The 26658-nt window shown below is 45.0% G+C and overlaps 1 protein-coding gene across 1 annotated transcript in view; it reads right to left on the reverse strand.

The window, feature by feature from the left end:
• Positions 1 to 892: 892 nt before the first annotated feature.
• The window catches only part of SFXN1 (sideroflexin 1), a 98419-nt gene continuing 72653 nt past the window's right edge, over positions 893 to 26658 (reverse strand). Inside the window, exons 8-11 of the mRNA XM_075344612.1 lie at positions 17859 to 17908; positions 17717 to 17766; positions 17528 to 17575; positions 893 to 13758 (exon numbers count right to left, since the gene is read on the reverse strand). Coding sequence (XP_075200727.1) covers positions 13662 to 13758; positions 17528 to 17575; positions 17717 to 17766; positions 17859 to 17908 — 245 coding nt within the window. The 3' untranslated portion in view covers positions 893 to 13661. The remainder of the gene's footprint in view (positions 13759 to 17527; positions 17576 to 17716; positions 17767 to 17858; positions 17909 to 26658) is intronic.

A 26658-nucleotide genomic window follows, 5' to 3' on the forward strand; every position in this document is an offset into this window, starting at 1 on the left:
TAATCAAGCATGGGACCAGCTTAAGCTTGCAGCTTAATTGCACCTGTTCAGGTAACTAACGTGGTCTTCAGTATGGATCTACTATCCGGGGTGCACTCAAAAAGATCCAGAATTATACATCATCAGATATGAAGAAAAATGAGGCCCTCACCGGTCTGTAGATATTTAGAAAGCTGTTTATTCAGGCATAGGGGGAGGGTGCAAGGATGTTGCGCACACGGACAATGGCCATTTTGCACCGGTTACCGATGCTTCTACGGGTCCAAGGAAGCATCGGTAACCGGTGCGAAACGGCCGTTGTCCGTGTGCACAACATCCTTGCACCCTCCTCCTATGCCTGTATAAACAGAATTCTAAATATCTACAGACCGGTGAGTGCCTCATTTTTCTTCATATCTGAAGTTGTACATTGACAGTGAGGTGACAATCAGAGGAAGGGGCATGTTGGACTGCTGAGCATGCGATATTGTAGTCCGAGCAATGATAAGGGTCCTGCTACTTAAACAAACATAGGAAATAAACATATTGGACTGTGAAAAAACAGGAATTGCCTGAACTTCTCGTGTCAACCCTTGCAACATGTTGGCTTCACCTTACATAGCAAAATCTGCTGACAGATTTCCTTTAATGAATCAGAAGCGTCTGACTCCCACCCCCTCATCCATCAAGTCTGGAGTGCACAAGCCTAGTCTTTCATTCACTTTCCCTGCATCCAAATGTATTGCTGCCGCAGAAAGTTTATAAATCAAACCTCCACATTGTAGTAATCCAGCATCCATGAGCAGAAGTAATATTTTCCATTCATGAGTATATCCGGCCGCTAATAGAAATTTATATTGCATTAAAAAAAAAAAAAAAAAAACAACACACACTCAGATATTGGATTTGTCCAGCCTTGGTTTTATTTTATTTCCACTAAACTGAGATTTAAGAACATTTAAGAGTTTCCTAACATTTTCTCACCACTAATACAGAACATAAAATGCGGTTGTTCACTGTATAACATTATTTAGATAACATGGCAGACAAAGTCACTTTTTCTTATCCCAGTTTTGGATCTTATTGCACATAACTTGGAGTTGTCTCCCTCTGGAATATCTTACAATTACATGAGTTACGTTTCCAGTTTGTTCTTTTATGATCCTACAAAAATGAATACAATTGATAAAAACATTAAAAGACTGAAGCTTTGGGTATGATGCGCTCAAAGTTAATGTTCTTTGGTTTAAATAAATAAATGATGTGCACAAAAAAAAAAATAAAAAAAGATGTTGGCAAGAGATTAAAAAAAAAAAAAAAAAAAAAAAGGGTCTTACGGGAATATTGAAAAAGCACATAAAGGAGGATTTACCCAAACTTGTGCCTTATACGTCAGTGTTCGGCTAGGTTCACATTTCCGTTGTTTTAAATCCGTCAGCAACGGATCTGTCGTTTTTTAGATGTCAACTGACGCAACGGATGTGTTTTTCACAGGATTCCTTTCACAGGAATCCTGTGAAAAAACTGATCCGTCGTATCCGTTACATCCGCTGTTTGACAGATCAGTCATGATCCGTTTGTGTTTGGGACAGCCCAGTGGGTGTGCCAAACATGCTGGGCATGCTCAGTAGAGCATGACGGAATCCAGCACCCTAGACAAACATTACAAGCTTGATGGATGGCGACGGATTCCTGCGCAGTGCGTTAATTTTGACAGCTTGAAAAACGTTACATTCTGCGTTGTTTCCGCACGACGGTCAGTCCAAAAACGACTGACCTCGGTGCAGCAGATGCAACACAAGGTAATCAGTCGCAATCCACCACTAATACAAGTCTATGGGACACAATGGAATGCGCTAAACGGATTGCGTTGTTTACCAGAGCCGCGGATTGTGCCTGATACAATTTAACGGAAATGTATACCTAGCCTTACACGGATGCTCAGGGGAGTAAGTACGCCTGTTAATAGATTTGGTACAACGAGTCTTGTCTGTACGCTAGAATTTCTAGGAATACAACTTCCCAACAATCAGCCATCACTCGAATGGACATGCAATACCAGCCACCGCCTATGCACAAGAGTGGTGCAGTGTTTAACCTCAAATGACCCCTAAAAGCATATTATTGTATATATACAACATCTTTAGAGAATATTACTATTTGAAATCTAGAATTTTGTTTAAAAAAAAAAAAGGAAGGGGCTACATTCCTACGACACGTGATGCTGTGGAATATTAGCAGCATTTATGCACTAATTTGCGATTTAGGTAGCTTGTGTTTTTCATCATTTTTTTTTTTTAAGAGCAGTTCTGCTGCATTTATTTCAGCGGTGGATTTCATCTGTTTGGATAAAAAAAATTAAACTCACTCTTGGTATGAGACCATACTCTGAGTACTTTCCAAATGTAAATATGCAATATTCACACTGCAGGGGGAACTTAGACTGTTAGGGGTACTTTGCACGTTGCGAAATCGCTACTGCGATATCGTCGGGGTCAAATCGAAAGTGAAGCACATCCGGCGCCGGTAACGACGTCGCAACGTGAAAAAGCTAGATGCGCCGATAAACGATCGCAAAAGCGTCGTAAATCGGTGATCTGTGTAGCGTCGGTCATTTTCATAATGTCACACCAATAGGAGATACGATGTTGTGCCTCGTTCCTGCGGCAGCACACATCGCTGTGTATGAAGCTGCAGGAGCGAGGAACATCTCCTTACCTGCCTCCACCGGCAATGCGGAAAGAAGGAGGTGGGCGGGATGTTTACGTCCCGCTCATCGCCGCCCCTCCGCTTCTATTGGCCGACTGCCGTGTGACGTCGCTGTGACGATGCACGACCCGCCCCCTTAGGAAGGAGGTGGGTCGCCGGCCAAAGTGACGTCGCAAGGCAGGTAAGTGCATGTGAAGCTGCCGTAGCGATAATGTTCGCTACGGCAGCTATCATAAGATATCGCATGTGTGACGGTGGCGGGGACTGTCGCGCTCGGCATCGCTAGCATCGGCTAGCGATGTCGCAGCGTGCAAAGTACCCCTTAGTTCTCTTTTGTTCTAGCTGGAGGGCCTGTTAATACAAAACCTCTACTCCACTTCCTCTGAACACTGGACTTAAGGTACCTTCACACATAGCGAGATCGTGGCTGAGTCACACAACAACGACCTAGTCAGCGATCTCGCAACGTTTGACACATAGGAGCGACCAGGCCCCTGCTGTGAGATTGCTGGTCGTGTCGGAATGGCCTGGACCATTTTTTGATCGTCGAGGTCCTGCTGGGCAGGATGCATCGGTGTGTTTGACACCTTACCAACGACCTCACTGATGACTCCAAGCTCAGACACGTACCACCGAGATCGTTGTACAGGTCGACACTGTCGCTGTATCGTTGCTGTGTCATTGGGAAGATCTGACTCTGACATCTCACCAGCGACCACGTAGCGACTTACCAGTGATCCTTATCAGGTTGTATCGTTTTCGGGATCGCTGGAAAGTCGTTAAATGTGATGGGGGCTTTAGGTCTCATGCACCACAGAACTGTATTAAAGAGATATTCCTTGCTTTAAGGGAAGGATGTGTGTAATCTGTCATCTGATAAGTATGAAATCAGACGCAGACTGAGGAACACGCGTATTCTGGAGTGGTAACATCCCAGAGGCTTTACCACACATACATTAAATCTGCTTACACTCAGTCACCAGATTTTTTGGTAAACTGCTCTTTAAAGTAAATACTGCTTTGACATAGTTTTTATATATTACAGGCGCTGCATAGAATTGCTGATTGGTGGGGGTCAGGGTCAAAATATCACTCAAGTGAGCTGCACACACACAGGGGTGTACAAGCTCAATAGAAAATCTAAGGGGCCAATTCATCAAGGGGCTTACACCACAAAAATGGCATCAACACCTTGATACATCACAATATTTTTGCGCAACTCAGCAGTTGAGGAAAAATATTGCGGCTTTTGGCATTTATGTGCTAGTTCCTGCAAAGCTATGAGAATATGGGGTCACACGATTGTTCAATTCATGGCATACATTTCTGGTAATCAGACATGGACGATTCATTAAGCGGCAATCACTCTGCATGAGTGATTGTACAGACCCATAGACTTACTATTAAATCTGTACACTGCTCTGTGCGTCGAAGTCACTGATGCAGGAAATTTGAATATCAGATCAGTGTTAAGACCTATAGATGAGGGTCTGGGGGGAGAGACCAACAATATACAGTGCCTGTAATATCAAAACGTTTACAAAATGCCAGTTACACTCTAAAGGGGTTGTCTACTTCTCAGGTAACTCCCTCTCAATCAGTATGTTCCCCTTTTTAAAATAAGAAAGCTTAAACTTATGTCCTTTACCGCCACCGTTTCAGCAGGGTCTGTGCTCGTTGTTCCTGGGATCATGTAATAATCTGATATCATGTGATGCCTGAGGCTAATCAGTGGCCACTTCACTCTCTCCGCCTTCGGACATATAGCTTACATCTTGAGGAAGTGAGTGCTGCTGCTTTCTCTTCCTCCGGATGTAAGTGATCTGTCCGAATGTGGAAAGCATGGTGACCACGGATTAGCTTCAGGCATCATGTGACATCCCATTGTTACATTATACCGGAAGAGCAAGTGCCAGGACCGTTGGAATAGCGCCAGCACCGGAACGGTCTTATTTTAAGCTGGGGAAACCTAGGAATTGTGAAGAGGTTTTCCCAAGAACCGTATAACCACATTAAACCTAAATTTTACCCTTACCAACAAATTCAGAAAAAATAAAGCATTGTGAAAAGTATGAAGAACAGCCCATGATGCAATATGTAAGTGATTTAACCCTTATAAATATCAACCACTGGGCATCAGATTCTCCATGGACCAAATGTCTTGCTGAAGTTGCCGTAACAGCCCTCTATGGCCACATTCTACAGAGAATGGGTAAAAAAGTAATAATCTGGCCTAAAGTGAGAGCTCCCAATGATGCCTCACTGACTGCCCAACGTGAACACTTTGGTTTCCCCAGGCGGATAGCCCAAGCAGCTGCTGGACTGGCGGCAATTGTACTAGAGGTGTTCTTTAAATCTTGCACAAATGTATTATTGCATTATCTGCTTAAACCCTGAGTTCTAAATTACCTAGTGAAATACAGTGGAAAATGTGGAGTCTTTATGTAATGGCGGAAATGGTATTTCTTAGCAGTCATCCATAGATACTACAATGTACAGAAATATTTTTATCATAAGGCTTTTGAAATAGAACATCTTTCCTAAACTGGGTCAGCAGGAGAACCAATTTATGAGCCGACCCTTTTTGTGGTTTCCAACTGAGTAACTAACAAAGGATTGAGTTTGGCACGGTTCAGAGTCAGCGATGGCAAAAGCTTCAGGCCTGTTGTCCTTACACCAATGGCACATGACGTGTTCTCCATACAAAGCTTCATGAAAGGACTCAAGACACTATTATTATTTTATATTGTCTAGACCAGTCAGACTGACTTATTTATTAATTACTCTATTCAGTTCATAGCACAACTCACAAAACGCAATATCACAACAACAAGGTTTCCTGACGGCAGCTTTCCTACGGCCACCATTCCTTGGTCATTCCAATAGTTCAGTCTTCCGCTATAAAATGAGAAAATGCAAAATACATATTCTGCCCCTATTTCTTGTTCATCACTATTAAGCACCAAAAATATTCAAGGGAATTACTAGGTGCAGACTGCTGGGCGACACTACCGGCAATTAAATAATCTATCTACATCACAGCATGGACTCAATAGCCTATTTACTAAAATATAATATTTTACCAGGATCTAAGGTTTTAATTTGTGTGTCATTGATACACATCTGGTTAATACAGTATATAAGACTGCAGAGAAGACAGATGATTACAGAAATTCATTATTTCAAGACCTTCTTCATGGAGACAATAATCAAACATGTTTGGCTAAATGTCCCCATTATAGACACCTATGCACTTAAGGTGAGACTATAATATGTATTAAATCAAATTTATGGCAATTCAATGTTTTTCATATATACCCTGTATAGTACTGAGAGGATGAGCTATTATAAGATGTTGCTGGAATCTATCAACCCTGATATTCGGTCAAAAATGATTACATTTTATTTATTTATTTTTTAAATAGTCATTATGCGGTACTGAAACTCATGGTTAATAGTGATGAGCGAGTATGCTTGTTACTACTCGGTACTCGCACGAGTATCAATGTACTCGGGCTACTCGGCGTGGACCGAGTAATCTCGCGATACTCGTGCTGTACTCGTGGTCTTCATGTTGGCGCTCTTTTTACAGCCATCCCTTATGCAGGGATTGGCTGGCAGACCACTGCAATGCCACAGCCCTGTTGTGGAATTGCAGTGATTGGCCAGCCCGCACAGCGTGACCGTGCCTTTAGCCCGACACTTCCCCGCTCGGCTACGGCCCCTCCCGCACTCCACTCCGCGTGTATATATATATGCACGCTTACACACACGCACGTTTTTTTTTTTAATTTACAGTTTTATGGTTTCTACATGCTGCCGGGGGTCATTTCAGAATAATACTCGGGTCTCCCATAGGATAACATTGGGCTCGGTGCTCGGGCCGAGTACATGAGTATTTTGAGATGCTCGGCCCGAGCCTCGAGCTCCCGAGCATTTTAGTACTCGCTCATCACTAATGGTTAATTGACTTTTCCTCATTAGAGGTGTTCTTACTATAAGTGTATAGTAAACCCGAACAGAACAGCAGGGTTAAAGGGGTATTCTCATCTCCAAGATCCTATCCCAATATGTAGTAGGTATAATAATAATAATATTAGCAAATATCTCCAATAGAAATGTAGTATAGTTCTCCTGATTAGCTATGTCACTTATCTCAAGTGTAGGGCATAATAGTAGCTTAAGAATCCATAGTTACGACCACTAGCAACTAACTCATTGTATGAGTAGTCATAACCATGGATACCTAAGCTGCAATGCCCTGCACATGTGGTAAGCAACATAATCAGGAGAACTATACTACATTTCTAATTGGAGGGGTTTGTTATTATTACACCTACTACATACTGGGATAGGATCTTGGAGTTAGGAATAACCCTTTAAGTCTCTCACTGTAAGAGTTTGGGTCATGTGATCTCCAGTCTGACAACCAATCCAGTACACGTGTTACTGTGCAGACAGGATGTCAGTCTATCACATCCAGCCTGTCCCTGGCCTTCTATATTATGTCCCGTGCAGCTAAAGATATTGGTGAAGACCTCTGTAACTCCCTTTGCTGTTCATAGCAACCAAGCATAGGGCAGCTTTTAATTTGTATAGTCCACTTGAAAAATGAAAGAGGAGTTGTGATTGTATCACTGAAAAAGCAACCAGTTTCATAAATCTGGCCTAATATGTATATTGCTAATGCCAACAATTATGTGGAAGCAAGAGTAATATTATGAGACATGGTGGAAAATGTAGTCTGCATTAGGGGATATATAGCAGAGGAAAACAATGCGGTAGACAAGGTATCCACAAAAAAAATAAATAAATAAATAAATATGAACAAGCAATTTTGCAATTTACTACTTATTAAAAATGTCAGCTCTTTTTGAGATATTTAAGGATTCTATCCACTACTAAGACAACCTCTTCTCATTCGGAGTGTTTTGCCCCCAATCAGTGCCGGCTTCACGTTCCCTGCCTTTCGATACATCAATCATCAATAGGAAGTGAGCAGATAGCTACAGCCCTCACTTCGTCTTTATGTCCGATTTGTCCGAAAGCGGGGAGACTGAAACCGGCGCTGATTGGGGGCAGAGCTCATATGAAACATTGAGAAAGAGTGACTACACAGCTGCAACAGTGCTGGAGGGGAGTAAAAAGGTGTTTATTTTAAAGGGGGGGGGGCAAAAATGATTATTGTGAAGGCGTTGTCCTAATAGTGGACAACCCCATGCACACTTTTCTATGGTTCCCAGCTCAGTACCTTAGAGACCGACTACTGCCGCTAGACCGCAGAACATGCGCAGGTGCTTATCACCTCTTTACTGTGTTGGTATATACTGTTTTGCCAGAATCACTGTTACCTCCTAATACTGGCCAGCTTCAGTGCATTGCTTATAAGCTACACAGCAGCATTGGTCGGTCTCCTAGGTAGCAAGCTGTAAACAAAAGAAAAACTGTTGATATCTTAAGATCGCCTGCAAATTTCAATAAGTAGATAATTGTAAAAATGCTTGTTTTTGTAAGCGCTATCAGACAATATCCATCTAAGAAGATGGGAATGATCTTTTAAGTGTCTGGCTAAGGCTGCTTTTACACATCCGGTTTTTGCCGCCAGGCACAATCCGGAAAAATGTGGATAAAACGGATCTGGTGCCGTCCGGCGTGTTGTATAATGTAAGCCTATGGGCGGATCAGTCGTCATATGACGGAATCAAACGACAGATTGCGTTTTTTTAAGCTGAGTATGCTCAGTATCACAACGGATCAAAAAATGGACTAAACTGATGGAAAAAACTGATGCAACAAATCAGTTTTTTCGATGGATCCGTCGCATCAATTTTTCTACCGGATTGTGCCTGATGGCAAAAAACTGATGTGTGAAAGTAGCCTAAGTGTCTTTCTGCAATATAAGTACTTGGTGACCCAAATCACAACAGCAGAATACAATGACCATAAAAGACTTAGGCTGCTTTCACACATCAGTTTTTTGCCATCAGGCACAATCCGGCAAAAACGTGAAAAAACGGATCCGGCGTCTGTTGCCGCTGGATCAGTTTTTTTCCCCATAGACTTCTATTAGCGCCGGATTGTGTCGGATGGCCTTGCGTTCCATCCGGCTTTTGCTTGTCCGGCGGCTGGATGAAACGCTGAGGGGAAATTTTTTTGTCTCCGGTGAAAAACTGTATTGCGCCGTACAGCGTGTTTTATAATGGAAGCCTATGGATGAAAAAAAACGGATACGGCCGCCGGATCTGTTTCTTTGAATTGAGCATGCTCAGTATCACAACGGATCCGTCAAAAAACTGAAGGAACTGATGGAAAAAACTGATGCAACTGATCTGTTTTTTAGCCAGATCCGTCGCATCAGTTTTTTCGCCGGATCGTGCCTTATGCCAAAAAACTGATGTGTGAAAGCAGTCTTAGGCCGGTTTCACACATCCGGCTTTTCGCCGGTTTGCCGGTTCTGACGCACGCCAGTACAGTGTGATACAGTACAGTGGTAGCACTGTAACTTCTGGGTCACATGCTCTGGTCACATGACAGCATGTGACCAGAGCTTGTTGCTCTGCCACTGTACAGTATACACTGTACTGGCGTGCGCCGGAACCGGCGAAAAGCCGGATGTGTGAAACCGGCCTTAGTGATTCCTTTGTAGTCTAATTTGTAAATCACAGCCCAAAGCTGTCAAGTTTGGGTCAGGAGACCATACTAGGACCGTGATTTGTTGGAAAATGTTCTAATATAAATTGTGCCCTTCTATCTTCTAGGTTCTCAAAGATCTGTTCCCAATTAAATTGTAATTAATATATATATTATTTAAATTCTATGTAAACCTATATATCAAAATAGTTTCTTAATAAATAGTGCACTTGTGAGTTATGAAAAACAATATTGGGTGGTATAAAAAGGGCATTTACCTCTGTAAGTACGTGCTATATTAAATAAACTAATCCTGTATTCACCATTGAAATATTTTAGTGAAATGCTGCAGCAAAAAATGACAATATTAAATATATAGAAAAAAAATCTTCAAGATTCTGCACGGAGATGAATGACTAATGAAAATAGTTGGAGCAGCAATGTAACAGTGAAGGCAGGGGACTAACGAAAAGGCAGAACATTGAGAGTTGGCAAATAGGCACCAAAAGGTACACAGCAATCAATAGGCAGTGGTGCTCTACTCCATAGGGTAAGGGCTCCCTACACGATAGCTGTGCAGCCAACAGCTACCTCTCGTTTGTTCTCTACGAGAGAGTCGCTGCCATACTTTGTCTCATGTAGAAAGAAAGGATGAACGGTTTGAAATCAAAAGGCTGGATCTTTCTCTTCCTTCGACAGCATCTTTCGGAGGAGAGTCTGGAGGCCTCCCATACACTGCTTGCCAATTATGGGTTTGGCAGACTTTAATCTAATGAGTATGGGAGCCTTAGGCTATGTGCGCATGCTGCCTTTTTATTCTGACCACAAAGATGCAGCGTTTTTGGCCCCCCCAGAAAATGCACAAAATCGCACCCGTGGCAAAAATTCATCAAAAAACGCATGCGTTTTTACCACTTTTTATTCCTGCGTTTTTTCCAATGCAATGCATGGGTGAAAAACACTGCCAAAAACTCAGAAATAATTGACATGCTGCATCTTTATGGTCACCACAAAAACGCAGCTAAAAAAAAAAAGCACTGTGCGGACAGCAAAAATGAAAACTCATAGACTTTGCTGTTTTTTTAGACTAAAAACGCACCCAAAAAACACACAAAAATGATGCTAAAAACGCAGCGTGCGCACATACCCTTACAGGTAAAAAGCTGTACCACTTTAAACAGGTTCAGTCAAGAATTATCAGGATTTAGAAATATGCCCAAAGAGATGGAACCTAATAAAGAGCTATATTATATTTAACATAAAATGGGTTGTCTAGGTTAAGAAATTGATGACCTATATAAATATCAGATCGGTGGGGGCTCTCCCACTGCACAGCAGATACTTGGAGTTGCGGCCATAGGAAGCTCGCAGTGTATGGACCAGGAACATCACAGGTCTGTCTACTATATAAATCGCTTTTCTCGGATACTGTGGCTCAGCTCCCACTGAATTGCATGTGATATACAGCTCCAGTAGAGGAGGACAGCCAATACAAAGCTTGGAAATCTGTCTCCAAACACTATACAGCTCCAGGTACCACCATTATCAGCTGAGCAATGGGCCTGCCAAATGTCAGATCCCCACCGAGCGAATATCGAGGTCCTATCTTAAAGATAGGTCATCAATACTTTAATGTATAACTACAGCTCTGATGATTTATGCAATTTTAAGCTTAGAAGGAATATAATGCTCTTCTAATAGAGAATAATTGGCCTGGCAGACAATAAGGTTGGATGAGGATCACAAAAAAGCTTTTCTAGATCAATGTGTGCACTCATCTTCAATATTACGGAGTGCTTAGTATGTACTAATGAATAGACATATCTAGTACAGAGACAATTAAGATCCTGTATGTGATTACCACCATACAATTAATTATTTGGTAAAGGAAGTCAGAGCCCAAATATCTGAGTGTCTAAGTAAAATGAATTGTGGTATTGTGAGGATAAGATACCTGAAAAGCAATGAAATCTACTTGTTTACTTCAGAAGCTGAGCGTTGGCAACATGAGGCTACTTTCACACTTGCGTTCAGAGCAGTCCGTCACTATGGAGACTAGCGCAGTTCGTTAACGCACTGCGCTATTCTCCATAGACTTGTATGGACGATGCACTGTAACGCAAGTGTGAGCGTTGCATCCGCTGGACGACGCAGCGTCGTTATTTTGACGCTGCGTCGGGCGGAGGGAACACAGCATGTAACTTATTTTGAGCGGCGGAAACCTTTATTTTTCACTGCACATGCTCATTTTTTTTTTAAAATCACAGAAACTTTATTTTGTTTCTCGGTGGCCGAACGTTCAGCTGAGCGTATGGCCGCCGGCATGTGAGAGCGTTCAGCTGAGCGTCCAGCAGCTGGCTATTGAGAGAGATCAGCTGAGCACCCGGCCCCCGGCATGTGAGAGCTCTCAGCTGATCGTCCGGCCGCCGGCATGTGAGAGCGTTCAGCTGAGCACCCGGCAGCTGGCTATTGAGAGCGATCAGCTGAGCGCCCGGCAGCCGGCATGTGAGAGTGCTCAGCTGAGCGCCCGGGAACCGGCTATTGAGAGCGCTCAGCTGATCGCCCGACAGCCGCCATGTGAGAGCTCTCAGCTGAGCGCCTGGCCGCCGGCACGTGAGAGCGCTCAGCTGAACGCCCGGCAGCCGGGTGATCAGCTGATCGTACACAATAATCTGCTGCCGGTAAAACTGTAAATAAAAAAAAAAAAAAAATAAAAAAAAAAGCTTTCCGTTGTTTTGTACGATCCGTTGCATCTTTTGGGCCATTATATACAACGCATCCGTTGCATCCGTCACACAACGCAATGCAACGGATGCCGGTCAACGCAAGTGTGAAACTAGCCTGACATAAGCACAAGACTGCGTCCTGGGATACCCTGAAAGTTATCATAGGGGTCATCGGCATAGAAAGGGAGAACATCTTGTGCCTTCTGTGCTAAAGAGAGGCAATGGATGTGCCATTGTACTGTGTTAACAACATATTGGAATATTGCACCGTATGAAAGGTTATGGCACCTATGTTGTCAACCTTTGAACTCTGTGCACTTAGTGGTTTATGTTTAAGTAAGGGTCACAGGTAAGTGACCTTTGGCAGTCAGAGGAATGATTCCCAGTTGGCTATTAATTAACTGAGGTATGTGTAATAAACCATAATTAAAAAGAAAATACAGAAAAGTTACAATGAGTTGTTGGCTGGTAAGTCAAAGTTAAGGCTTGCAATAAAAAAACGTTTTTAAATGATGTAAACTTACGTATGGATATGCGCGACAATTTAGGGCGTGTGCCCACAATCAGGAATATCACTGTTTTCCCTGTGTCCGAAACACTGCGCTGTACAGAAGAAGCACAGTGGATGGCATTTGTGGAAATCCCATGCCCACTGTGCTTTTTTTTTTTTTTTTTAATAGCATTAACGGACCTGCGGCGCAGCTTCCCGAGTCACAGCATGTCAACTTATGCTGTGGAGACGAGAGTGTTCTCGAAGGGAGAACATGGCGCGAAAATATGCTGCGCCCAGAAAACTGATTGGGGCACAGACGCTGCATTCTGCAGCAGAAAACACTCGTTTCACCGCAAGAGAAGACACACTGTGTCTGGAGCGCAGCATGTCCAGATGATTATGGGTACTCTTAATGGGGCCTTTCTTGTCATCAGTAGACATTAAAGTATATATCCTACCATACAGAGTCTGTCCTTTGTAGGGGCGGACATACCATTGGTGCAACCTGTGAAGCTGTACAAGAGCCCATTCTGTAAAGGGGCCCTACTACCTGCTCCAAAGCACAAAGCAGCTTCTGTTACAGGTAAATTATTGGACTGCAAAGGGTACGTATAATGTTGCTGCACAGGTGCCTTCATCCTTCTGTGTCTGCCCCCGGTCCTCCGCCATACCTGTCCGGTATAGCCTTAAAGGGAACGAGGCAGAAAGAACAATATTATATAGCTAATGGACATGAGTGGTACTATTTCATATAAAAAAAATAAAATAATAGAAGTCCTAACCAACTATCTTGAAAGCTGCCCAACATAAAAAAATGTATATTTATTGTATACATACTAGGATTTTTTATTTTCTTACTCGCTACCTGTTCCCATTTGTTTCAATGCCCAGCTCTTCCTGATAATATTTATGAGGACGGCTACATAGTAAGTGTGAGATGTACATTCTGCTAAACTGCAAAAATAACAATGTTTTCTATTGGATGTTGAACTAAGACTTTAAAATAAGACAGTTTGGAAAACCTATAAAAAATACTTTTGTGTTCATCTTTATACGGGTTTAAGACTTGCTTTCTTCCTCCTATGAGTTCCGCATACAGTTGTAGGATTGTTGTGTGCTCCGGATTATAACCCTTTATTGAAGTATACTCTCTCGAGGCCCGGGCTGTTCTCTTTAATTTGTGCTTGAAGTTCAGGCTCCAGTCGGGACACAGACATTGAGCTATGTAAAAAAGAAAAGAAAAAAATATTAACAATGGAATGGAATGAAAAAAATATTAACAATATTTATTAACCTCTGAATGGGACACAGAAGGACAACTAAGGGTACTTTCACACTTGCGTTGTTTTCCTTCCGTTACAATCCGCCCTTTTGGAAAACAGCGGAATCCGTTAACGGATTCCGCTGTTTCCCATAGACTTGTATGGTTGACGGATTGTACCAAAAGGACCTGCGTTGCTTCCGCTGGGCGACGCTCCGTTGCTTCCGCCCAGCGGGAGGAACGCATCATGTAACGTTGTTTTGAGCAGTGAAATCCTCTGGATTTCACTGCGCATGCTCTTTTTTTTTTTTTTTTAAATCACAAACTTTATTTTGGCTCGCGGTGGCCGAACGTTCAGCTGAGCACCCGGCCGTCGGCAAGTGACAGCGCTCAGCTGAGCGCCCGCCCGCCAGCATGCCCGGCCGTCGACAAGTGACAGCGCTCAGCTGAGCGCCCACCCGCCGGCATGCCCAGCCGCCGGCAAGTGACAGCGCTCAGCTGAGCGCCCGCCCGCCGGCATGCCCGGCCGCCGGCAAGTGACAGCGCTCAGCTGATCACCCGGCGGCCGGCAAGTGACAGCGCTCAGCTGATCACCCGGCGGCCGGCAAGTGACAGCGCTCAGCTGATCACCCGACGGCCGGCTGCAGGGAGCGATCAGCTGATCACCCGGCGGCCGGCTCCAGGGAGCGATCAGCTGCTCACCCGGCGGCCGGCTGCAGGGAGCGATCAGCTGATCACCCGGCGGCCGGCTGCAGGGAGCGATCAGCTGATCACCCGGCGGCCGGCTGCAGGGAGCGATCAGCTGATCACCCGGCGGCCGGCTGCAGGGAGCGATCAGCTGATCACCCGGCGGCCGGCTGCAGGGAGCGATCAGCTGATCACCCGGCGGCCGGCTGCAGGGAGCGATCAGCTGATCACCCGGCGGCCGGCAAGTGACAGCGCTCAGCTGATCACCCGGGGCCGGCTGCAGGGAGCGATCAGCTGATCGCCCGGCTGCAGGGAGCGATCAGCTGATCACCCAGCGGCCGGCTGCAGGGAGCGATCAGCTGATCACCCAGCGGCCGGCTGCAGGGAGCGATCAGCTGATCACCCGGGGCCGGCTGCAGGGAGCGATCAGCTGATCACCCGGCGGCCGGCAAGTGACAGCGCTCAGCTGGTCACCCGGCGGCCGGCTGCAGGGAGCGATCAGCTGATCACCCAGCGGCCGGCTACTGGGAGCGATCAGCTGATCGTTCACAATAGTCTGCCGCCGGTAAAACTGTAGAAAAAAAAAAAATCAAAACGGATTCCATTGTTTTGCAGCATCCGTTGCATCCGTTGTGCTACTATATGCAACACATCCGTTGCATCCGTCACACAACGCAATGCAACGGATATCGTTCAACGCAAGTGTGAAACTAGCCTAACATCCAGAAATGTTGCAAAATGCTCAAGCAATTCGAAGTTGAGCAGAAAGTTCGACATTCTGCATGGTTATACAGAACCCACCAAAATGGCACAAAGTTTGGGATGCAAGGGACGGGATAAGGCAAATCAGCCTGGGAAATTCATCAAATTTATGGCACTCTAGTGGCGTAAATTATGCCAGAAATGTGCTACAGTCAAGACTGGAGTCATTTTTCTAGAGGAAACGAACGGCTGTGGTAAGATGTGCCTAATTCATTAAGTAGCATGCGCCCTTAAATGAATTCAGAAAATCTCATTCCCGCAGCCACTTAATTAACCCGGACGATTTTGCGCTTTCAGGTTTTTTTCGCTATTCTTCTTGCGAAAGACGTAACTATTTTATTTTTCAGTCAATATGGTCATGTGGGGGTTCATTTTTTGCGGAATGAGTTGTACTTTTAAATGAAACCATGAATTTTACCATATAGTGTACTGGAAAATGGCAAAAAAATTCCAAATGTGGAAAAATTGCAAAAAAAGTGCTATAGCACTATTGTTTTTGAGATATTTTATTGACTGTGTTCACTATATAACAAAACTGTGTTGGTATGATGCCAGAGGTCGGTGCGAGTTCATAGACACCAAACAAGTGTAGGTTTACTTTCATCTAAGGGGTTAAAAAAATCAGAAGTTTGTAAGAAAACAGTGGCGCATGTTTTACGCCATATTCTGTGACCCGTAGCATTCTCATTTTTTTTTAATCTATGGCTCAGTCACAGCTTTTTATTGCGTCTTAGGCTGACAATTTTAACGGTACCACTTTTGCGCCGATGCTACGTATTGATCACCTGTTATTGCATTTAGCGCAAAATTTGTGGAGATCAAAAAACGTAATTTTGGCGTTTGGAATTTTTTGCTGTTTCACTGTTTAACAATCAGATTAATTGATTTTATATTTTGATTGATTGGGCATTTCTGAACGCGGCGATACCAAATAGGTGTATATTTTTTTAACTCTTTAATTTTCAATGGGGCGAAAAGGAGGGTAATTTAAACTGTGTGTTTTATTTTAATTCTTTAAAACTTTTTTTTTATAAAATTTTACTGGGTTTCCTAGGGGACTATATGAATCAGCAGCTATCTGATCACTCTGCCATATTTGCTGATCACAGCTACACAGCTGTAAATACCTGATATGCTTATTTCCTGTGTCCCCCAGCTCTCGGCTGTGTGAGGCAGGAAGTGAGTCATGTGAGCTACAGGAGTCATAACATTACTCTGTGCTACCATGGCAACCATTGGAAGTCACGTGATCACGTCACGTGACTTCCGATAACGGCCATGAGTAAATGTTTACCGTTGTCGCCATTATAATGATATAATATTGATTGCGCCATTTAAGGGGTTAAAAGGCACGGGCGGATAACGATTCCGCTCGTGCCTGACCGGCACACATGTCAACGGTAAAACTCAGCTGATATGTGCGCCGATCGCTGCAAGCTGCTTGCAGCAGACCGCGGGCAGTAATGCTATGACCGCTAGGACGTAAGATTACTGCCCGTGGTCGTTAAGGGGTGTAAGGCATATACACCAATTGTAATGAATCGGCCCTTTATATATGTTAAAATTCCCAAACTTTGCGATATATAAAATGAATGTAGGTTCACCTTTACCAAAGATAGAGTCGTTCTATAGTACGCACATCCACAAAGATGTCTATATTTAAAGAGAGGTCCTCCAAATAGACAGACCACTCCATATTGAGAAGGAAGGGGTTGTTCAGAGGACACACCACCACATCAAGTCTTTTTAACCTGGAACCATATCCTTTACTTTCCTACAATGGAAGTGTTGAGCAAGCGAACAACAATTAGGATCTTGCAATAAACTCTTTCTCAGAGCGACAGGTTGTTGGAGGTCAACAGACTCAGAGCTTTATTTCACACTGAAAGATCCTGTATAAATGGTTGTGGTGAAGCCAGAAACATAACAACTGGCCACCATGTAATGTTTATGGCCATATTTAGTTTTTGCACACCTGCACCTTTGTTCCGGTTGTAGTTTCCATCGAATTGATGGGAAGAATAATACTGTATGCACCATTACACCGTAATTCACATTAAATCTGTCCAGAATACAGGCAGAGGGGCAAGATTTATCACTGAGACTGCCCCAAAATTTTGTTCAAAATGCAATATTTCATTGTTGAAAATGCCTAAGCAAAATGTTTTACTCCATTTATTACACTATATTAAATACCTGCCATATTTTATACGTATGGGTCAGAGGTATCGGTGGCATTATCTTTGTATAATGACAATTCGCATTGAAAATGACTCTTACCTGTTCTGTGGAAATAATGCACAGCAAAGGGGTGTTGCAAAAACCAAGCTAAAAAGACAAAAAATTAAGACGTTTAAGCAGGTTACTTTAGCATTGTCTGTGAACATTACTATATGCTATTAATTTCCAAACCCAGACATAAGCATAAAAAAAGCTTTATACTGAGATGAAAATACCACAGCTACTTACCAGAATCCCACTAATCCTACTTGTATAGGGGCACTCATCCATGGAAAACGCTAAATACAAAAAGAAGGGCAAACTTGTGTCAGACGTGAAGGCCAGCAAACTTGACGCGACTAGTGTATATCTAACAAAGTGGCACGCTTACCTTGAGGAAAGCTTTCTTTTCCAAACTGTTCATGATAAATGGAGGAATTGCTGTAAATGAGGAAAAACAGATGAATGTTAGGTTGTCGCCTATACATTATTACAGAGATTGCTAACATTTATAGATTAATCGATGGATAGCAAGGTCAACTGTGGGGCATAAAACCCCAAGCTTGCAGTGATATTCTGTAATAAACCCAAAGGCTGCAATCTGATAATACAGTGTTTCCTTAAAAATAAGCCCTACCCAAAAATAAGCCCTAGCAGGAATTTTTGGCCTTTTTGGAGTAAAGGACGCTTTACACACTACAATATATCTTATGATGTGTCGGCGGGGTCACATCGTAAGTGACGCACATCCGGCATCGTAAGTTACATTGTAGCATGTAACAGCTACGTGCAATTGCGATTGAACGGTAAAACGTTCATCGCATGCACGACGTTCAATTCCTAAAAATTGAACGTCAGGTTGTTCATCGTACCCGGGGTAGCACACATCGCAGTGTGTGACACCCCGGGAACGATGAACAGATCTTACCTACGTCCTGCGGCTCCCGCCGGCAATGCAGAAGGAAGGAGGTGGGCGGGATGTTTACATCCCGCTTATCTCCGCCCCTCCGCTTCTATTGGCCGGCTGCCGCATGACGTCGATGTGACGCCGATCGTCCCTCCTACTCCAGGAAGTGGATGTTCGCCGCCCACATCGAGGTCGTATGGACGGGTAAGCACGTGTGACGGGGGGTTATTCGTTTGTGCGACACGTTCAACAAATTGAACTTTCCGGACATATGATGGGGGCGGGTACGATCGCATACGATATCGTATGCTGGATCGTATGGTGTAAAGCAGGCTTTAGGCTTAAATATAAGTCTTACCCTGAAAATAAGCCCGAGTTGCGGTTCAATAGTAAAGTGTCCATGCAGCTAAAAAAAGTTAAAAAATACAGGAGGATACTTCATTCTAGAAAGCAGACACCCCCAAGAGAGAGAAGACAGACCCCGCAATGAGGTCATCAGATCCCAAACGGAACAGGGTGGAACGCATCGAGGACCTGTGGTGCAACACACACACACACATCCAGTGATACCGCACTGCTCTGAGGACCTAGGACTCTGTGGAAAGCACAACAATATTTTCCACAGCAGGTCCTCGAGCTCCACCTGCCAGCCAGAAGTAATACGGTATTACTGGATGCCGTGCGTGTGCGATCTGATCTGTGTGATCTGTTGTGTGTATGAGCATGAGTGTGTGTGCTCGCAATTAGACGTGTGTGTGAGTTCCGGCCGGAAGCAGGGAAGGACTGCTGAGAAGAACACCTGCTGGAATCACCCGCCGAGGGTCGCAGGAGGACCTGGGAGCAACGTAGATGTCAGGGGTCTGCCTTTTTTGGGAGGTAAACCTACCCCCGACCCATGTTTCCCTGGAAATAAGTCCTACCCTTGAAGTAAGCCCTAACACATTTTTTTTGGGGCAGTGTCTTATTTTCGGAGAAAGATAATATTTTAATAAGTTTGGACAATCCTTGACAATAAACAGATGAAACTCCATCTTCCGTTGGGACACCCAGCAATGAGTGTGGAACCCTGACAGCAAGTGTTCAATTTCCCTGCAGCACTACCACCGGGTAAATGGAGAATTACGCAGAAAAGTGATTCAAATGAATAGAGGACAGAACAGGCCCACAAGAAAATTACAATTTATAAATGCTACCAAGTCTGGATTATACAGTTAGGTCCAGAAATATTTGGACAGTGACACAAGTTTTGTTATTTTAGCTGTTTACAAAAACATGTTCAGAAATACAATTATATATATAATATGGGCTGAAAGTGCACACTCCCAGCTGCAATATGAGAGTTTTCACATCCAAATCGGAGAAAGGGTTTAGGAATCATAGCTCTGTAATGGATAGCCTCCTCTTTTTCAAGGGACCAAAAGTAATTGGACAAGGGACTCTAAGGGCTGCAATTAACTCTGAAGGCGTCTCCCTCGTTAACCTGTAATCAATGAAGTAGTTAAAAGGTCTGGGGTTGATTACAGGTGTGTGGTTTTGCATTTGGAAGTTGTTGCTGTGACCAGACAACATGCGGTCTAAGGAACTGTCAATTGAGGTGAAGCAGAACATCCTGAGGCTGAAAAAAAAGAAAAAATCCATCAGAGAGATAGCAGACATGCTTGGAGTAGCAAAATCAACAGTCGGGTACATTCTGAGAAAAAAGGAATTGACTGGTGAGCTTGGGAACTCAAAAAGGCCTGGGCGTCCACGGATGACAACAGTGGTGGATGATCGCCGCATACTTTCTTTGGTGAAGAAGAACCCGTTCACAACATCAACTGAAGTCCAGAACACTCTCAGTGAAGTAGGTGTATCTGTCTCTAAGTCAACAGTAAAGAGAAGACTCCATGAAAGTAAATACAAAGGGTTCACATCTAGATGCAAATCATTCATCAATTCCAAAAATAGACAGGCCAGAGTTAAATTTGCTGAAAAACACCTCATGAAGCCAGCTCAGTTCTGGAAAAGTATTCTATGGACAGATGAGACAAAGATCAACCTGTACCAGAATGATGGGAAGAAAAAAGTTTGGAGAAGAAAGGGAACGGCACATGATCCAAGGCACACCGCATCCTCTGTAAAACATGGTGGAGGCAACGTGATGGCATGGGCATGCATGGCTTTCAATGGCATTGGTTCACTTGTGTTTATTGATGACATAACAGCAGACAAGAGTAGCCGGATGAATTCTGAAGTGTACCGGGATATACTTTCAGCCCAGATTCAGCCAAATGCCGCAAAGTTGATCGGACGGCGCTTCATAGTACAGATGGACAATGACCCCAAGCATACAGCCAAAGCTACCCAGGAGTTCATGAGTGCAAAAAAGTGGAACATTCTGCAATGGCCAAGTCAATCACCAGATCTTAACCCAATTGAGCATGCATTTCACTTGCTCAAATCCAGACTTAAGACGGAAAGACCCACAAACAAGCAAGACCTGAAGGCTGCGGCTGTAAAGGCCTGGCAAAGCATTAAGAAGGAGGAAACCCAGCGTTTGGTGATGTCCATGGGTTCCAGACTTAAGGCAGTGATTGCCTCCAAAGGATTCACAACAAAATATTGAAAATAAAAATATTTTGTTTGGGTTTGGTTTATTTGTCCAATTACTTTTGACCTCCTAAAATGTGGAGTGTTTGTAAAGAAATGTGACAATTCCTACAATTTCTATCAGATATTTTTGTTCAAACCTTCAAATTAAACGTTACAATCTGCACTTGAATTCTGTTGTAGAGGTTTCATTTCAAATCCAATGTGGTGGCATGCAGAGCCCAACTCGCGAAAATTGTGTCACTGTCCAAATATTTCTGGACCTAACTGTACATGAGGGTCCTGAGCACTGTTAACAGTATTAACTCAGCATTCCCATTGGGTTTTCTAATCCCTTTACATACATAAGAATACCCATGTAGATAGAAATGTGCAAGGCTCTAAATCAATAAAAATATATTTTCGTAGAAAGGTAAAGTGTACTTCGTGCCACTGTGAATTATTACCTTTATGTGAGCTTTTATGTGATAATATTCTCTCAGTGTTTACTTGCATGTACTTTAAAGGGCTTTAACTTACCCGGCACTTGCTATTTTGACTTGTACCTTTTGAGTATCTGTCCTCAATACGGTGATTGCACTCTTTATAACCCTGCATTGATTTGTATTCACACAAGGGAGTTTTGTTATTATCACTTACCTAACTTTAGTATTCTATAGGTCTGTCTTTTGTATGGGTCCATGTCCCTATAAGCACTGACAACTACTGCATGTTACTAGGCTGTACAAAGAAGGGAATTTTGTTTACTTACCGTAAATTCCTTTTCTTCTAGCTCCTATTGGGAGACCCAGACAATTGGGTGTATAGCTTCTGCCTCCGGAGGCCACACAAAGTATTACACTGAAAAAGTGTAACCCCTCCCCTCTGCCTATACACCCTCCCGTGGATCACGGGCTCCTCAGTTTTGGTGCAAAAGCAGGAAGGAGGAAACTTATAAATTGGTCTGGGGTAAATTCAATCCGAAGGATGTTCGGAGAACTGAAACCATAACCAAAAGAACAATTCAACATGAACAACATGTGTACACAAAAGAACAACCAGCCCGAAGGGAACAGGGGCGGGTGCTGGGTCTCCCAAGAGGAGCTAGAAGAAAAGGAATTTACGGTAAGTAAACAAAATTCCCTTCTTCTTTGTCGCTCCATTGGGAGACCCAGACAATTGGGACGTCCAAAAGCAGTCCCTGGGTGGGTAAAAGAATACCTCAATAAAAGAGAGCCGAAAACGACCCCTTCCTACAGGTGGGCAATCGCCGCCTGAAGGACTCGCCTACCTAGACTGGCATCTGCCGAAGCATAGGTATGCACTTGATAGTGTTTTGTGAAGGTGTGCAGACTAGACCAGGTAGCTGCCTGACACACCTGCTGAGCCGTAGCCCGGTGTCGCAATGCCCAGGACGCACCCACGGCTCTGGTAGAATGGGCTTTCAGCCCCGAAGGAAGAGGAAGCCCCGAAGAACGGTAGGCTTCAAGAATCGGTTCCTTGATCCACCGAGCCAAAGTTGACTTGGAAGCCTGCGAACCCTTCCGCTGGCCAGCGACCAGGACAAAGAGCGCATCTGAACGGCGTAGGGGCGCCGTGCGAGACACGTAGAGCCGGAGTGCTCTCACTAGATCTAATAAATGCAAATCCTTTTCACACTGGTGAACTGGATGAGGGCAAAATGATGGTAAGGAGATATCCTGATTGAGATGAATAGGAGATACCACCTTAGGGAGAAACTCCGGGACAGGACGCAGAACCACCTTATCCTGGTGAAAAACCAGAAAAGGGGATTTGCATGACAGCGCTGCAAGCTCCGACACTCTTCGGAGTGAGGTAATTGCCACAAGAAATGCCACCTTCTGCGAAAGACGTGATAAAGAGACATCCCTCAGCGGCTCGAAAAGGTGGTTTTTGAAGAGCCAATAGCACCCTGTTAAGGTCCCAGGGTTCCAGCGGACGCTTGTAGGCAGGGCTGTGGAGTCGGTAAGCCAAACCTTCGACTCCGACTCAGACTCCGACTCCTCAAATTCTCTTGCACCGACTCCGACTCCGGCTCCGACTCCGACTCCGGCTCCGACTCCTACATATATTGCTTATAGTTAGGTGAAAAATTTATTGTAGTACATGAATATGTGTATGTGAACATTAGACATTTAATAATTTTTATGATACAATAATCAAGATATTTGGATAGAACATAAAATATATTTATTGGATACAACTTTAGAACACAAAAAACTGTAATAAATTGTAAATATGTAATACACTATGTAATATACAGTAGATTACATATATATCTTGTGTGTGTATATACACTGTGTATATATATATAATATTACATATTTACAATTTATTAGTTTTTTGTGTTCTAAAGTGGTATCCAATAAATATTTTATGTTCTATCCAAATATCTTGATTATTGTATCATAAAAACAATTAAATGTCTGATGTTCACATTATACTACAATAAATTTTTCACTTAAATATAAGCATTATACTAAATGTTATTATTTAGTAAAATATTCAGCACATTCTGCATTGCACTCCTGTCCCCAATTTATTATATATTTTAGGAGTTGGAGTCGGTGCATTTTATACCGACTCCAACTCCGACTCCGACTCCACCAAAATGAGCTCCGACTCCGACTCCGACTCCACGACTCCGACTCCACAGCCCTGCTTGTAGGGTGGAACTATGTGGCAAACTCCCTGCAGGAACGTGCGGACCTGCGGAAGCCTTGCTAGGCGCTTTTGAAAAAATACTGAGAGCGCCGATACTTGTCCCTTGAGAGAGCCGAGTGACAACCCCTTGTCCATTCCGGAATGAAGGAATGAAAGAAAAATGGGTAAGGCAAAAGGCCAGGGAGTAAAACCCTTATCAGAGCACCAGGACAAGAAGATCCGCCACGACCTGTAATAGATCTTGGCGGACGTTGGTTTCCTGGCCTGCCTCATGGTGGCAATGACATCCTGAGATAACCCCGACGACGCTAGGAGCCAGGACTCAATGGCCACACAGTCAGGTTGAGGGCCGCAGAATTCAGATGGAAAAACGGCCCTTGTGACAGCAGGTCTGTGCGGTCTGGAAGCGCCCACGGCTGACCCACCGTGAGATGCCACAGATCCGGGTACCACGACCGCCTCGGCCAATCTGGAGCGACGAGAATGGCGCGACGACAGTCGGATCTGATCTTGCGTAACACTCTGGGCAACATCGCCAGAGGAGGAAACACGTAAGGCAGTCGAAACTGCGACCAATCCTGAACTAACGCGTCCGCCGCCAGAGCTCTGTGATCTTGAGACCGTGCCATGAAGGTCGGGACCTTGTTGTTGTGCCGTGACGCCATGAGATCGACGTCCGGCGTTCCCCAGCGGCGACAGATCTCTCGAAACACGTCTGGGTGAAGAGACCATTCTCCCGCATCCATGCCCTGACGACTGAGAAAATCTGCTTCCCAGTTTTCTACGCCCGGGATGTGAACTGCGGAGATGGTGGAGGCTGTGGCTTCCGCCCACAGCAGAATCCGCCGGACTTCCTGGAAGGCTTGACGGCTGCGCGTGCCGCCCAGATGGTTGATGTAGGCGACCGCCGTGGCGTTGTCCGACTGTATGCGGATCTGCCTGCCCTCCAGCCACCGATGGAACGCCTTTAGGGCTAGATTCACTGCCCTTATCTCCAGAACATTGATCTGAAGGGAAGACTCTATCGGAGTCCAGGTTCCCTGAGCCCTGTGGTGGAGAAAAACCGCTCCCCACCCTGACAGGCTCGCGTCCGTCGTGACCACAGCCCAGGATGGGGGCAGGAAGGATTTTCCCTGCGATAGAGAAGTGGGAAGAAGCCACCACTGAAGAGAGGTTTTGGCTGCAAGGCAAAGAGAGACGTTCCTGTCAAGGGACGTCGACCTCCTGTCCCATTTGCGGAGAATGTCCCATTGGAGTGGGCGCAGATGGAACTGCGCGAAGGGCACTGCCTCCATTGCTGCCACCATCTTCCCCAGGAAGTGCATGAGGCGCCTCAAGGGGTGTGACTGACCCCGAAGAAGAGATTGCACCCCTGTCTGCAGCGAAAGCTGTTTGTCCCGCGGTAGCTTGACTACCGCTGAGTGAGTATGAAACTCCATCCCGAGGTAAGTCAGTGATTGGGTCGGTGTCAACTTGGACTTTGGGAAGTTGATGAGCCACCCAAACTGCTGGAGAGTCGCCAGAGCGACGGTCAGGCTGTGTTGACACGCCACCCGGGAGGGTGCCCTGACTAGGAGATCGTCTAAGTAAGGGATCACAGAGTGGCCCTGAGAGTGTAGGACCGCCACAACGGATGCCATGACCTTGGTGAAGACCCGTGGGGCTGTCGCCAGGCCGAAGGGCAGTACCACGAACTGAAGGTGTTCGTCCCCGATGGCGAAACGCAGGAAGCGTTGATGTTCGGGTGCGATCGGCACATGGAGATAAGCATCCTTGATGTCGATTGATGCTAGGAAGTCTCCTTGTGACATAGAAGCGATGACCGAGCGGAGAGATTCCATCCGAAACCTTCTGGTGCTCACATGCCTGTTGAGCAGTTTGAGGTCCAGAACGGGACGGAATGATCCGTCCTTCTTTGGTACCACGAACAAGTTGGAGTAGAAGCCGTGACCATGTTCCTGAGGGGGAACGGGAATCACCACTCCTTCTGTCTTCAGAACGCCCACAGCCTGAAAAAGTGCGCCGGCCCGAGAGGGGGGCGGAGATGTTCTGAAGAAACGAGTCGGAGGACGAGAGCTGAACTCTATCCTGTAACCGTGAGACAGAATGTCTCTCACCCATCGGTCTTGGACATGTGGCCACCAGGCGTCGCAAAAGCGGGAGAGCCTGCCACCGACCGAGGATGCGGTTCGGGGAGGCCGAAAGTCATGAGGAGGCCGCCTTGGAGGCAGTGCCTCCGGCGGTTTTTTGGGGGCGTGACTTAGACCGCCACACATAGGAGTTCCTCTGGCCTTTCTCTGGCCTGTTGGACGAAGAGGATTGGGACTTGGCTGAGGGCCGAAAGGACCGAAACCTCGGTTGTATTTTCCGTTGCTGAGGTCTCTTCGGTTTGGACTGGGGTAAGGACGAGTCCTTTCCCTTGGATTCCTTAATAATTTCATCCAATCGTTCGCCAAACAATCGGTCGCCAGAAAACGGCAAACCGGTTAAGAACTTCTTGGAAGCAGAGTCTGCCTTCCATTCGCGTAGCCACATGGCCCTGCGGACTGCCACCGAATTAGCGGATGCTACCGCCGTACGGCTAGCAGAGTCCAGGACGGCGTTCATGGCGTAGGACGAAAAAGCCGACGCCTGAGAAGTCAAAGACGCAACTTGCGGAGCAGAGGTACGTGTGACCGCATTAATCTCAGACAGACAAGCTGAGATAGCTTGGAGTGCCCACACGGCTGCAAAGGCCGGGGCAAAGGACGCGCCTGTGGCTTCATAGATGGATTTCACCAGGAGCTCTATCTGCCTGTCAGTGGCATCCTTGAGCGATGAGCCATCTGCAACTGATACTACAGATCTAGCCGCCAGTCTAGAGACTGGAGGATCCACCTTGGGACATTGAGCCCAACCCTTAACTACGTCAGAGGGGAAGGGGTAACGTGTGTCATTAAGGCGCTTAGTAAAGCGCTTGTCCGGAAATGCTCTGTGCTTCTGGACAGCATCTCTGAAGTTAGAGTGATCGAAAAACGCACTCCGTGTACGT

This window comes from Anomaloglossus baeobatrachus, chromosome 4 (genome assembly GCF_048569485.1).
Source record: "Anomaloglossus baeobatrachus isolate aAnoBae1 chromosome 4, aAnoBae1.hap1, whole genome shotgun sequence".
Lineage (NCBI taxonomy): Eukaryota > Metazoa > Chordata > Amphibia > Anura > Aromobatidae > Anomaloglossus > Anomaloglossus baeobatrachus.